We start from the raw sequence: 14,246 nt of genomic DNA on the forward strand, positions 1-14,246 counted from the left end.
GACGAAAATTTTTTGAGAGTTCCGGGTAATTCTGATCAAAGTTCTGGACAGTTCTCGACGAGTTCAAACGAAAAGTCTTATGTCTCAACGAGACCGGATGGCTACATAACAAGATATATATAATTTTCTGTCGATTTTGGAAACTTTGTTATTAGTCAGAACTTTTTTAATTTTCGATCTAGATTTTTTTTAATCATCGAGAACTCTTCAAAATAAGTAAAATAACAATCGAAATATCACAGAACTATTATATCTAAATATTTTTTTTCAAAAAAAGTTTTTTTTTTTTTGGATCTATCAACAATTATTTTTATATATCGGGAACTCTAGACATTCATAAAATGAAGCTATTAAGCCCCTCAGAACTATTCGGTCTTTAATTTCGAAAAGAAGTTAGCACCCCATTTTTTAAATTTAATTTTAAAATCGTTATTGAGCAGAACTCTTAATATAAATTATAGGGAACTCTTAGTCTTTTCAAAATGAATCGGGAACTCTAATCAGAACTCTCGAGAACTAAAGTTGGGGTGCTAACTTCACACACGCACACCATCCCATGATACATATTGTTGATCAACCTTTTTTATATTTTTATTAATAAGTAAATCCTTTGCTAATAAATTATTGTGTACTCCCTTTTAAAAGTGTATGTAATCATAAAAAGGAATAATTTCTCGTTTTTCTACAAGAAAAGTATTACCTGTAATAAAAAAAACATTAAATTTTTTATAACAATTATAAAAAATAATTATAACTGCATAATTAATAAAATTATGTATATGTTACGGGCAAAGTCCGCATGGTGTGCAGTGTCGACATTGCCCGGGCAAAGTCAGCTTTGCACAACGGAACTGGGCAAAGTTGTTTAAAATGCTTTATTAGCGGACATTGCCCGATTTGATGTGGGCAAAGTCAACACTGCCCATCCAGCGGTGGCAATGTCAGCAACTGTTATTTCATTGCTGACTTTGCCCGGTTTCAAGTGGGCAATGTCGACATTGTCAAATCTCTGTGGGCTAAGCTGCGCTAGATGAACGGAATTAATACCTGCAAGTTTCTTAATTTTTGAGGGTTAATATTTATGTAATAAAATAACAATTTTAACAATATTTATTAGACAATATATCAGTAGAGTACATTAACAGTATTAGATTATATATAACAGAGTATATATTAAAATACATATATTTATTAAAATATAAATCCAAAACTCAGTTATAGTTTTCTTTTAAAATAAAGTAAACACTTATTGATTTATTTAGAATATTGCAAACACAAAAAAATTAACCCTTATTGATTTAATTAGAATATTGCAAACATAAGAACATTAACTCATTGTTGAAACTATATATGATTTTTGAATCATATACCGATTTAGATAATTATTTATTTTGACATGGCAATGAGTTGTGACATTTTGAATTACATAAAATGTTTGCTTTTCTACACTTACAACGGTTTGTTGTGCATTTAATTTTGCAGCTAGATTTAATATAGCCCTGAGATCCAAACGCTGATTGATCAGCATTGATACTACGTAGTGACATTTCACACTGTGGTACATCTGTTGAAGATAGAAACATTTCGTTACAAATACCGAACTGATTTCGAGAATAAAGAGAAGATAAAATGCCACTCTTGGTGCCGATTTTATACAATCCATCTTCTGTCACTTCTAATATGACTCCTATAATATTTTTCGGATCACCTTTATTACGATCAACACTTGGTAGTGGAATGGTTACAGATGTACCAACTTCAGCAGATGGAAATTTTTTCTCGCTCATGCGCAACATTCTTTTAGCTTGTTCCTGAATACCGTCTATCGCTTTGTTTTTGTTAGAAATGAGATCGCGTTTGACTGTGCAATTATGACATAAAACGTTAGAGTTCTCTGTTGGTAACTCACAGCAAAAATTATGAACAGGCACCTTGCATTCTGTGCAGTGATATATGTCGCCATCTCCTTTCTCACAAATAGAACATATTAGAACAACCGACGCAGAATTTACATTTTCAAAAAAATCAATGTTTTCGCGAACTTCTTCAATAATAGGTGTATTATTGGTAGTCTCAGATGATCCGTTGTCATGTATTTCAGTTGAATCAATTATGCGTTCTAATTCTTCTTCTGTTACTATATCATTTATTACGGACAATGGTAAATGAGATGATCGAAGACCAACGTGAGCCTTTCTACCAAACATTGCCTCATATAGTGTTTGTTTGATTGCAGAATGCCAACTGGTATTCTTTTTCCATTGACAGAAACGTAATCCTTGAGACCATTTAGTCAAATTGTTTTCCTCCATCCAGGCAATAAGTATGTCTTGTACATCTCGGTTTGCACGTTCAACACTACCCTGACTCTCAGAATGTCTCGGTTTACCGTGCACTATTTTAAGATCAGGCCACATACTTTTTAATTCTTCGATAACGCTATTACAAAACTCTCTTCCATTGTCTGATTGTAAGACGGATGAACAACCAATAATGCAAAATATGTCTACAAGATTATAAGCGACCTCTACAGCAGTCTTGGTCTTTAGCGGGCGAAGACACACAAATTTAGTTAAGTGTTCTTGATAATTTAAAATAAATTTATATTCTCCGTCCTTGCTCGTTTGCATGTCGATTAGGTCTACTTGTGCTCGGTGATTAATTTCTTTAAATATCAAAGGCTTTACTACAACACCTTTTTTGAGATGGGTTTTCTTTTTTTTACAGATGAGACAAAGCTCAAGATAGATATGAATCACTTCTCTTGTTATATTTACGTACTTTGTTTTAATATTGTTTTCCAACTTATGTTTTCCACCATGTCCAGTTTCCAGATGTGCCATATGAATAATGTCAAAAACTTGTTCGTTATGTACGTAATACTTAATCTTCTTCTCATGTTCCAACACAGGCTGAATAAGTTTCTTAGACTCACCTAGAGATGTAAAATTAATCAGATTCTCTATGACAATTATTCAATATGATAATTATGGTACGATAAGATGGTAATTTATTGGTAATTTTGATAAAATTTATTGTGTCTGATAGCTTTATGCGCTAATAGTTTAGGTAGTAATCATTGTCCACACTAATCCATAAGTTTAACAAAATTCTTTTATGTTCTTATTAATTGTGCTCTAATTACTGTATATTACATGTAGCATGCTACATGTATGAATATACAGTATTAAAATATTTTCTGAGCAATATGAATTAGATAAAATGTTTTATTCGTTACAGTCTAAATATTCCTTTTAAGCTTCATATCAACCTATTTTATTTCTGAAATTTCTCGAAGTAATTATTTAGAAATAATTTTTCCATAGTTTATCAAATAAGTTACCGTCAAATTGAGTCATCTTCATTTCTGTATGAAAACATTTCTAGATTCTTAGACATCTCTAGACTCACCTACTGATAATACATCGTATCGTTTTAGGCGTCTATAATCAGTGTATGTTTTTTTATTTCTGATTTTTGCTTCTTCTACTGCACAAATTAAATTTTCGTATGCGTCTGAATTTTCTATTAAAAACGAATTTATACTTAATTTTAAAGATTTCAATTTTTCGTTAAATTTTTCACGCATTTTATCTGCAGCCGTGTTTGTAGTCGAGTTTGTATCCGTGTTTGTATCCGAGTTTGTATCACACATTATCTGCAAATAGCAAATACAATTTCATTCAAACCTTTGAAGAGTCACAGGAACATAACACCGGAGGCGTTGAGATACGGTACGCAACATACGCTCTAGCATAAGGCACAAGATTTGAAAGAACGCAAAATATTTAAACTGTAACGAATAAAACATTTTATCTAATTCATATTGCTCAGAAAATATTTTAATACTGTATATTCATACATGTAGCATGCTACATGTAATATACAGTAATTAGAGCACAATTAATAAGAACATAAAAGAATTTTGTTAAACTTATGGATTAGTGTGGACAATGATTACTACCTAAACTATTAGCGCATAAAGCTATCAGACACAATAAATTTTATCAAAATTACCAATAAATTACCATCTTATCGTACCATAATTATCATATTGAATAATTGTCATAGAGAATCTGATTAATTTTACATCTCTAGGTGAGTCTAAGAAACTTATTCAGCCTGTGTTGGAACATGAGAAGAAGATTAAGTATTACGTACATAACGAACAAGTTTTTGACATTATTCATATGGCACATCTGGAAACTGGACATGGTGGAAAACATAAGTTGGAAAACAATATTAAAACAAAGTACGTAAATATAACAAGAGAAGTGATTCATATCTATCTTGAGCTTTGTCTCATCTGTAAAAAAAAGAAAACCCATCTCAAAAAAGGTGTTGTAGTAAAGCCTTTGATATTTAAAGAAATTAATCACCGAGCACAAGTAGACCTAATCGACATGCAAACGAGCAAGGACGGAGAATATAAATTTATTTTAAATTATCAAGAACACTTAACTAAATTTGTGTGTCTTCGCCCGCTAAAGACCAAGACTGCTGTAGAGGTCGCTTATAATCTTGTAGACATATTTTGCATTATTGGTTGTCCATCCGTCTTACAATCAGACAATGGAAGAGAGTTTTGTAATAGCGTTATCGAAGAATTAAAAAGTATGTGGCCTGATCTTAAAATAGTGCACGGTAAACCGAGACATTCTGAGAGTCAGGGTAGTGTTGAACGTGCAAACCGAGATGTACAAGACATACTTATTGCCTGGATGGAGGAAAACAATTTGACTAAATGGTCTCAAGGATTACGTTTCTGTCAATGGAAAAAGAATACCAGTTGGCATTCTGCAATCAAACAAACACTATATGAGGCAATGTTTGGTAGAAAGGCTCACGTTGGTCTTCGATCATCTCATTTACCATTGTCCGTAATAAATGATATAGTAACAGAAGAAGAATTAGAACGCATAATTGATTCAACTGAAATACATGACAACGGATCATCTGAGACTACCAATAATACACCTATTATTGAAGAAGTTCGCGAAAACATTGATTTTTTTGAAAATGTAAATTCTGCGTCGGTTGTTCTAATATGTTCTATTTGTGAGAAAGGAGATGGCGACATATATCACTGCACAGAATGCAAGGTGCCTGTTCATAATTTTTGCTGTGAGTTACCAACAGAGAACTCTAACGTTTTATGTCATAATTGCACAGTCAAACGCGATCTCATTTCTAACAAAAACAAAGCGATAGACGGTATTCAGGAACAAGCTAAAAGAATGTTGCGCATGAGCGAGAAAAAATTTCCATCTGCTGAAGTTGGTACATCTGTAACCATTCCACTACCAAGTGTTGATCGTAATAAAGGTGATCCGAAAAATATTATAGGAGTCATATTAGAAGTGACAGAAGATGGATTGTACAAAATCGGCACCAAGAGTGGCATTTTATCTTCTCTTTATTCTCGAAATCAGTTCGGTATTTGTAACGAAATGTTTCTATCTTCAACAGATGTACCACAGTGTGAAATGTCACTACGTAGTATCAATGCTGATCAATCAGCGTTTGGATCTCAGGGCTATATTAAATCTAGCTGCAAAATTAAATGCACAACAAACCGTTGTAAGTGTAGAAAAGCAAACATTTTATGTAATTCAAAATGTCACAACTCATTGCCATGTCAAAATAAATAATTATCTAAATCGGTATATGATTCAAAAATCATATATAGTTTCAACAATGAGTTAATGTTCTTATGTTTGCAATATTCTAATTAAATCAATAAGGGTTAATTTTTTTGTGTTTGCAATATTCTAAATAAATCAATAAGTGTTTACTTTATTTTAAAAGAAAACTATAACTGAGTTTTGGATTTATATTTTAATAAATATATGTATTTTAATATATACTCTGTTATATATAATCTAATACTGTTAATGTACTCTACTGATATATTGTCTAATAAATATTGTTAAAATTGTTATTTTATTACATAAATATTAACCCTCAAAAATTAAGAAACTTGCAGGTATTAATTCCGTTCATCTAGCGCAGCTTAGCCCACAGAGATTTGACAATGTCGACATTGCCCACTTGAAACCGGGCAAAGTCAGCAATGAAATAACAGTTGCTGACATTGCCACCGCTGGATGGGCAGTGTTGACTTTGCCCACATCAAATCGGGCAATGTCCGCTAATAAAGCATTTTAAACAACTTTGCCCAGTTCCGTTGTGCAAAGCTGACTTTGCCCGGGCAATGTCGACACTGCACACCATGCGGACTTTGCCCGTAACATATACATCTACTTACTGAGATTTATACGCATTATAGACCGTAAATGATTGGCATCTTGAATCAATAAACGAATCGCAGCTACATTTGTAGCTCCTTAGTCACATACAGTTGTCATTTGAATCCAGATTTTATTAAAGTCGTTAATCATTGTTTGATGCACCTTATAAGTTATGCTGTATTTGTTGCATTTCGGCAAAATTCATATCTAATAGGCATGTGATTGCCTGAAGCAAAACATCGTACAACAAACAGTATTGCATGATCTGCAAATTTTCTGGTTCGTTTTATTCCCCAATCTCCAAATCCAATAATTTTATCTGTTTTGGAATCGTAATTTATGGCTGGTTCTATAGCCATTTCATCCGAAATTAGTACACAGTATAATTCAATGTCCTTGACTTATTTTGCCACCTATTGGAGATATTTAAAAATGATAGGGTTACAACCAGAATTTAATAGAATATGTCTCAGTTGAGTATCCAAAGTAGTGATAGAAGGACACAGTAGGTATTTCGATAGAAATTTATAAGCTGAACGAGATCGGCGGTAGATTCCAATATAAAACATTTTCTTTTCTAATGTATACCGCCTTGCCTTAAAAAAAAACGTACCAAAAATAATTAATACAAATAATATAAGTATAATTAATATAAAAAAATATAAAAAGTATAATATAAATAACACATAATATTGAAATAAGTTTTAATGATGATGAATATACTAATTATTAATATGTACAAATGATTAATAATATATACAAATGATTAATAATATATACAAGTGATTAATAATATATATTTTTTATTCTTCTTATTACTTTTTAAATAATCACAAGACTGTATTAGATCATTTATTACACAATGTGTAGTAAGATCAGTGTAAAGAGAGAATAATTTCTAGAGAAACTAGTTTTGGAAAAATAAATTAAAGAGAAAATAATTTTTAGGAAAATATTTCTCAACGGAAAACAAAATCTTAAGATCAAAAATAATTTTTTGATATCTAATCGGTTTTAGGGAAGCTCCATTATCTTAAAGATAGTTAGCCCACCCGTAATCTAACAAGATAATCTTGTGTTTGCAAGTTGCCCTGGGTACGCGCTTTGCTGATCATCAGCCAGATCTATGTATAATGACACGGTAATCCAAGTTTGCCCCGTATTTATATCCTCAGGATGGAGATGAGGTGTACCAGGGGCGAGGGGGGGGGGAGAGACGTTTTCCCACTTTTTATCAGTTTTTCTATATGGTTTAAGTTTAGGTCTTTTAAATGCCACACATTATTGCGTGCCGCGCGGCTCGCGCCTTGATTCGCGCTCGCGGAAGCTTGTAGGCACGAGGATCGTGAGATGCGTGCGATCTTCTTAAAGTTACATTTTGATACTCTTGAAATTTAATATTAGAAGTATAAATAAGTTTCCGCCGTTTTTTATCAAAAATTGGGCATTTATTGTGAAAGAACGGTACCTAATGTTTTATTCGAACTATTGTCCATCGCTAGCCACTACATTTTCCCATCTTTCTGGCAGCATACGGATACCGCGTCGGAAGAATGCTTCATCTTTTGAAGCTATCCACAAATCGACCCAATTTTTTGTATCTTAATATGATGTGAAGTGTTGCTCAGACAGGCCATGCGCCATCGATCGAAACAGGTAATAATCAGAAGGAGCAATGTCTGGTGAATACGGCGGGTGAGGTAAAACTTCCTAATTGAGTGTTTCCAGGTAGGTTTTGACCGGCGCCGCAACATGTGGACGAGCATTATCATGCAGAAGAATAACTTTGTCGTGTCTGGAGTAGTAGTGGGCACGTTTTTCCTTGAATACTCGACTCAATCTCATCAATTGTGTTTGGTAGAGAGCCCCAGTAATGGTTTTATTCGGTTTGAACAACTCATAATACACGACACCAAGCTGATCCCACCAAATACACAACATGAGTTTTTTTCCATGAATGTTCGGCTTGGCTGTCGATGTTGAAGCATGGCCAGGTGGTCCCCATGATTTTTTCTTCTTTGGGTTATCTTAGTGGATCCATTTTTCATCACCAGTGACTATACGATGCAAAAAACCCTTCCGTTTATGCCTGGCAAGCAGCATTTCACATGTGAAAAATCGGCGTTCAACGTTTCTCGGCTTCAGTTCATATGGAACCCAGTTTCCTTGTTTTTGAATCATTCCCAATGATTTTAAGCGATGTGAAATTGCTGGTTGAGTCACTCCTAATGTAAGTACAAGTGCTTCTTGCGTTTGGCACGAATCTTCATCTAATAATGTTTCCAATTCCGCGTTTTTGTACACCTTCGGCCTTCCGCTACGTTCTTTGTCTGTCAAATTCACTGTTCTCAAATTGGTGAAACCACTCACGGCAACTTCTCTCATTTAAGGCAGCCTCACCATATGCTTCTACAAGCAATCGATGCGCCTCGGCTGCAGATTTCTTCAAATTAAAGAAGTAAATCAAAAGCTCCCGCAAATGACGCTTATTCGGCTCAAAATTCGACATTTTCGTACGAAAAAAGATATATGATGCTGATACTAAATCGCTAATATTTTAAGGTTATGTTGTTGCCAGATGTCCAACCTTACGATATAACGTTTTACAACAGACAATTTCAACCATAACATACTAGTGGCGCCATTTTTTGTGAAACGGCGGAAACTTATTTATACTCCTAATATAAAATACAATTTTCAAAGGATTTTAATTCTAAATATGCGGAGTTGTAGTATTGATTTTTCTGCATTGCTACATAGTCAAAAAGTTAGAATTTTTCAATGTAAACTATTTTTTTATCAATCCTGAATCTTTAGACGACTTTAGCGATTCTAATTTTTATGCGATTTTAATACGGCAAGCACGGCCTAATAGCCCAGTGCACCATTAATGAGCTACCGGGTCGAAATTCGTAATTTTGTTGCTACTATTTGTAATTTACCGACTTTCCACGCGCGGATCAGCTCGTCGAATTCTCGGTGCTAGACCGCGAAAATGGTTCGACGCGGGAGAAAGGAAGGTCGGCGGGGCGGTTCGAAATACTTTACGCGAGGTATGATTTCGAACGTATTGACATATATTTGATAGACGACATGTACACGGTAAGCTATTTACATATGTATATATACCGGTATGAGTGCGTCCCAGCGCTGGATTGTACAAGAGTTTATTGGCGCGATCTTGTGTGGGCGCGGCCCTCGGCCGGTGTGCCGCGTTTCGCGACGTAAACGTGGTCTTGCGGTACGGTTCGCGGGCTAGCCGTCGCGACGCGATTATTGCGGGCGGGCGGGATTCCCGCGCGGTATGGCGATTTTTCGGCGGGATCGTCGTAGGTTGGATGCGCGGCACCCTGTCAAGTTCCTTGACCCGAGACCCCGAACACGACGGTCGCGGTTTTGGTGGGTGTCACGAGGCGAGGGAGGTTGCCTCCGAGCAGCCGGGGGCCGGCTCGCTGACCAAGGACCTTGGCCCCGAACGGGTCTCGACTTCCGGGCGACCGTATGTTCAGGAAGGATTGGTGTCGAAAGCGGAGTACCCTCTCGCTGCGGCCAAGCACTCTTTGACCGGTTTTTCTGACTTCTGGAAGTGGAATGTCACAGGCGCAGCGGATCGGTGTTGGGAAGCTGGTTGGTGACGGAGTCGACGTTTCTCGTTGTGACAGCCTTATTTATACCGAGCGACTCCGCTCGCATCCGTTATCTTTTCGTTAGCTTGACGGCGGAGTCGTCGGGGTTGGGAAAACCGCGTGTCCTCCGAGTGCGCGTGCGCGCCGACTCAGCGTGTGCAATGGCTCAGCGCGTTTCCTCTGGCGGTGTTCGACGCCAGGCGGTATTGCGGTGTTTAAGTCTTAAAAACGGGTATCCGATGTACCCCCGGTTATGGCCCGGCGACCTTTCCGACCAATGTTTGCCGGGACGATGCTTGATACGGGGTGCATCGTCACATCACCCCCCCTCCTCAGGAAGTGCCTGAATTTGAGGCACAAGACATCCTTTTTTTTGTTATTTCGGCGGAACTTCTCGTATGCGGTGCACGCTTCCGTCGTGATTAAAGCGTACATGCCACCGCTTTTCTCCCGAGCGAGTCTTCCATTCTCATGCGCGGTGGGCAGCGAAGTGTGGCACGCTGATTTTGTGCCCTAGCTCGACCTCTACTTCAATCGGTGGAGGCGACAGTGGGCCCATAACTCGCGCCGGTTCCAGCAATGGGTGCGGTGCTGGCGTTGCCGCAGGCTGTCGACGGGATTTTGGTTGTGCGGTGGATGGATTAAGTAGCCACTCCATGTTTGCCTGGTTCCGTCCGTCAGAGGACTGGACGAGGCGTCCTCCCTTCTGGCAATCGCGATGCTGCGCGGAATTTCCGCTGCTGCTGCTTGCGGTGGTGGAGTCGGTTGGCGTAACCTTAGCCGGTTCCAAGCCGGATCGATCCCTGGGTTTGCCGGGTCGTACTCCTCGTACTCGGCTAGGATTTGGTTAATCTCGCCTATGATCTCTTGCTTGGTGTGATCCATCTCGTCGAGCGATCGTCTCGCAAGTGACGGTTGCTGTGTGATTTTGACTTTACCTATCGTTACGGTTAGCCTTTGTTTATGCCTCTCCGCTTGAGTTATTATTGTTTGGTTGCTCGTCCTCGGTCTCCTCTCCGGAATCGGCTGCTTCGTTATCGGTGTCTCCCCTCTCACCGGTCTCGCGCGGCACCAGTTTCAAATCTTGTACATGTACGTGCCGAGTTCATCGCCCACGCCTGTCACGTAGGTCGAAAATTACGGGCGAGATTTTGTTGAGTACCTTAAGGGGCCCTCGAAACTTTGGTGCCAATTTGGCATTGAATGCGGTGGCTTTATTGGACAGTGGGTATTCTCTTTTTCACACCTAATTGCCTATTTCTGGTTGCCATGGGCGACGGTGGAGGTTGTAATATTTTTGTTGCCGTTGAAACGCGCGCACGAGGTGTATGTGTACTAGTTCATAGGCCTCCTCGAGGTAGCGTCTGGCGGCGGGAGGGAGGGGGCCTCGCTTCGTCGATAAGCGCGGAGGTAATTATTTCTCGCCCGAGATTCAGGAACGCCGGTGTGTAACCGGTTGCTTTGTGTTGCGCCGTATTGTAAGCCAGTTGTAGTTCGGGGATTCTTTCGTCCCAGTTACGGTGATCACGGTCCACGTATTGCGCGATCATCATCTTGATGACGCGGTTCGTTCGTTCTACTGGGTTACAATGCGGCGCGTGTGTCGGCTTGCACACATGTCGGATGCGATAGGCGTGTAGGAGTTCTCTTAACTGCCTCGATTTTAGCTGCGTCCCGTTATCGGAGATGATACTCTCTGGGCATCTGTGACGCAGCAAGACCTGTTCTGCGATACCGCATGTTACGGCGGGAGCTGTCGCTTGTCGGAGGGGTCGTAGTTCCGTCCATTTCGAGAATCTGTCTTGCATGACCAGCAGCCACGTGTGGCCTTTCCTGGAGCGGGGAAGGGGTCCTACGAGGTCTACAGTGACCTACCAAAGCCGCGTGACATTCGTCGCGTGCATATGGCCGGCCGGTCTGCGCTGCTCTACTTTGTGTTGTAGGCAGTTTTCGCATTTTCGAACGTACGCGGTGATCTCTCGGAACATTCCCGGCCAATAGTACGCCCGAGCGATTCGCGCAATTGTCTTGGCCACGCCGAGGTGGCCCGCGATGGCGTCGTTGTGGTTTCGGCGGAGGATTTCTGGTCGTTCGTCGCACGGTACGCAACGCTTCCATTGTTCCTCGGCCGGTGATTCGTTGAAATCTAGGCTATGCAGGACGTGGCGGTACAATCTCCCCTCGTGGATCGCGAAGTTGCGCGGCGGGGTTCACACGTGCAGCGCGTAGCGCGAGCCTGTACCAGCGGTCCGGTGGGAGAAGATTTGCCGCGGCGCTCGCTGGTTGCCGTGACAAGGCGTCCGCGACGCGGTTCAGCGAGCCTTTTCGATACTTAATTTCGACGTCGTACTGCTGTAGCTCAAACGGCCACCGTCCTAATCGCCCGGTAGGCGTGTCGAGTTTCTGTAGCCACCGTAACGACTGGTTCAATAGTGTACTGCCACTCTAATAGTATGGCATCTGATGGCATCTTTGCGGTGTGCTTCATGCCGTTTGTCGCGGGTAGAGTTCTTTTTACACGTACGTCCGAGTCTTCGTGAGTAACCCGCAGTGAAATAAACTGTTACGTCCAGAATTCTCGAAATAAGTCTTTCGGGTCGGTTGGCAGGTAGAGACTTAGGGAAATAATTCGAGCGAGGTAGGAAGGACGGAACAGGTCTAATCTCACGCACACATGTCTCCGGGCGAGTGCGACGAGTCGAATGCGTCAGGTGAGTCAGAATGTAGGTCAGGTATCGAGAATGACGACCTATGACTCTCATTCAGACTCTTGCATTCGTGTAGTCCTTATTTTGCGTAAACGAATTGAATCGCTTTTACGCGGGATCGGACTAAGTGCAATTTTATCGGAGCGGGAATTAGAGGTGATTGAAATAAAGAAAAATGATTGAAATTAAGAATTACAATTTATTTTAACATAATAAAAGAAATAACCAATTACAATGATAGGTGATGACTAAAATAATAATTATTAATTTACAAATAACATTTTTGTTAGTAGAAAACATGTATAATAAAAAGAAGAAAAATCTTATGATCTTAATAAAAAAATGTAATTATAACTTAAATTCTAATTGGTTACATTTGTGCTTAACGAGATATAAATGTGCATGTGTGGGTGTATATTGTAATCAGGTGATTCTTAGCTATCCAGGTAGGCTTTGAAGCGAGTCGAAGATTTCTTCCAATTCATTGACGACTCTTCGATTCGTTTCGAAATTTTCGTTTACTATATTCTCTATTTGTTCGGGAGTAAATAATGAGTAGGAATGCGGGTTTTCTTGAGGAAACTCTAACGCGGGGGAGTATGGATCTTCCGGGGGTCTTCGAACAGGTGAATCGAGGTTACCATGAAAAAATCGGGGGAAGGTGTAGGAGGAAAGTCGGTAGGAGAAAAGGTTGAATCCCGAGGAGATGCTAAGGGCTCTGCAAAGAGATCGAAGGTAGAAGAAGGTGACCCTGGTGATTGTTTAGAATTTGTTTCTACAGGAGCTCCAGGGGTGTAAGAGGGGGAGGGATAACGACAGGGGGAAAGAGACAATGATTCGGGGGACGGATTTAAGACTGGTGGAGATGAATCGGTCGGTTCGCCGGAAGTTCTTAAATTAATTAAAGCGTTAGGCAAAACAGAAATTTTTCCTCGCTGACTGTGAAATTTTCCGTAGAGCGATAAGGATGCGCCAAGCTTCCGGAGCTTCTTATTTCGACGATTCCGACAGTTTTTAATGGTTCTTCGAGATTTATGTTCAGGGACTCGCTTACGCACTAAAATGAATTTGAGAATTAAGGCTACGTTCTCTCTTTCTAATAAAAAGAAATAAAATTTATATTGTAACTTCTTGAAAGGAGAAAGGAAAAAGTTTAAATTAATAAAAGGAACGGAATTCTTCGTTCCCACTGGAAGCAAAGAAAGTTGCGAATTCAATCGAACGAGAGTTCGATTTGTCCAGCAGGGAATAAGGAGAGTCGCGGACCCAATCGAAAGAGCTCGATTGTATCCTACGGGAAATAAAGAGAATCGCGGACCCAATCGAAAGAGCTCGATTGTATCCTACGGGAAATAAAGAGAGTCGCGGACTCAATCGAAAGAACTCGATTGTATCCTGCGGGAAATAAAGAGAGTCGCGGACCCAATCGAAAGAGAGAGAGAGTTCGATTGTATCCTGCGGGAAATAAAGAGAGTCGCGGACTAAATCGAAAGAACTCGATTGTATCCTGCGGGAAATAAAGAGTGTAGCGGACTCAATCGAAAGAGCTCGATTGTATCCTACGGGAAATAAAGAGAATCGCGGACCCAATTGAAAGAGCTCGATTGTATCCTACGGGAAATAAAGAGAGTCGCGGACTCAATCGAAAGAACTCGATTGTA

The 14,246-nt window shown here is 39.5% G+C and overlaps 2 protein-coding genes across 2 annotated transcripts; one reads left to right on the forward strand and one right to left on the reverse strand.

Annotated features, from left to right (window-relative positions):
• Positions 1 to 865: 865 nt before the first annotated feature.
• LOC120360004 (SCAN domain-containing protein 3-like) lies at positions 866 to 3,359 on the reverse strand. Its single transcript, XM_039459509.1, has 3 exons — positions 3,344 to 3,359; positions 1,454 to 2,935; positions 866 to 1,047 (listed from the first exon to the last, which is right to left on the reverse strand). Exons 1-3 carry the CDS (start codon positions 3,357 to 3,359, stop codon positions 866 to 868), a joined length of 1,680 nt encoding a protein of 559 aa, XP_039315443.1.
• A 510-nt stretch (positions 3,360 to 3,869) lies between these two features.
• LOC120360005 (SCAN domain-containing protein 3-like) lies at positions 3,870 to 6,168 on the forward strand. The gene is made up of 3 exons (XM_039459510.1): positions 3,870 to 3,888; positions 4,099 to 5,580; positions 5,987 to 6,168. The coding sequence occupies exons 1-3, from the start codon at positions 3,870 to 3,872 to the stop codon at positions 6,166 to 6,168; spliced, it is 1,683 nt and encodes a 560-aa protein (XP_039315444.1).
• Positions 6,169 to 14,246: the final 8,078 nt, after the last annotated feature.

This window comes from Solenopsis invicta, unplaced genomic scaffold, assembly GCF_016802725.1.
Source record: "Solenopsis invicta isolate M01_SB unplaced genomic scaffold, UNIL_Sinv_3.0 scaffold_610, whole genome shotgun sequence".
NCBI classification, from domain to species: domain Eukaryota; kingdom Metazoa; phylum Arthropoda; class Insecta; order Hymenoptera; family Formicidae; genus Solenopsis; species Solenopsis invicta.

What these genes read in the sequence shown, in the direction of transcription:
- LOC120360004 (XM_039459509.1), bottom strand. An exon ending in TAAATGCACAACAAACCGTT is followed by an intron (nt 1,048 to 1,453) that starts GTAAGTGTAGAA and finishes AGAAACTTGCAG; the next exon opens with GTATTAATTCCGTTCATCTA.
- LOC120360005 (XM_039459510.1), top strand. An exon ending in TAAATGCACAACAAACCGTT is followed by an intron (nt 5,581 to 5,986) that starts GTAAGTGTAGAA and finishes AGAAACTTGCAG; the next exon opens with GTATTAATTCCGTTCATCTA.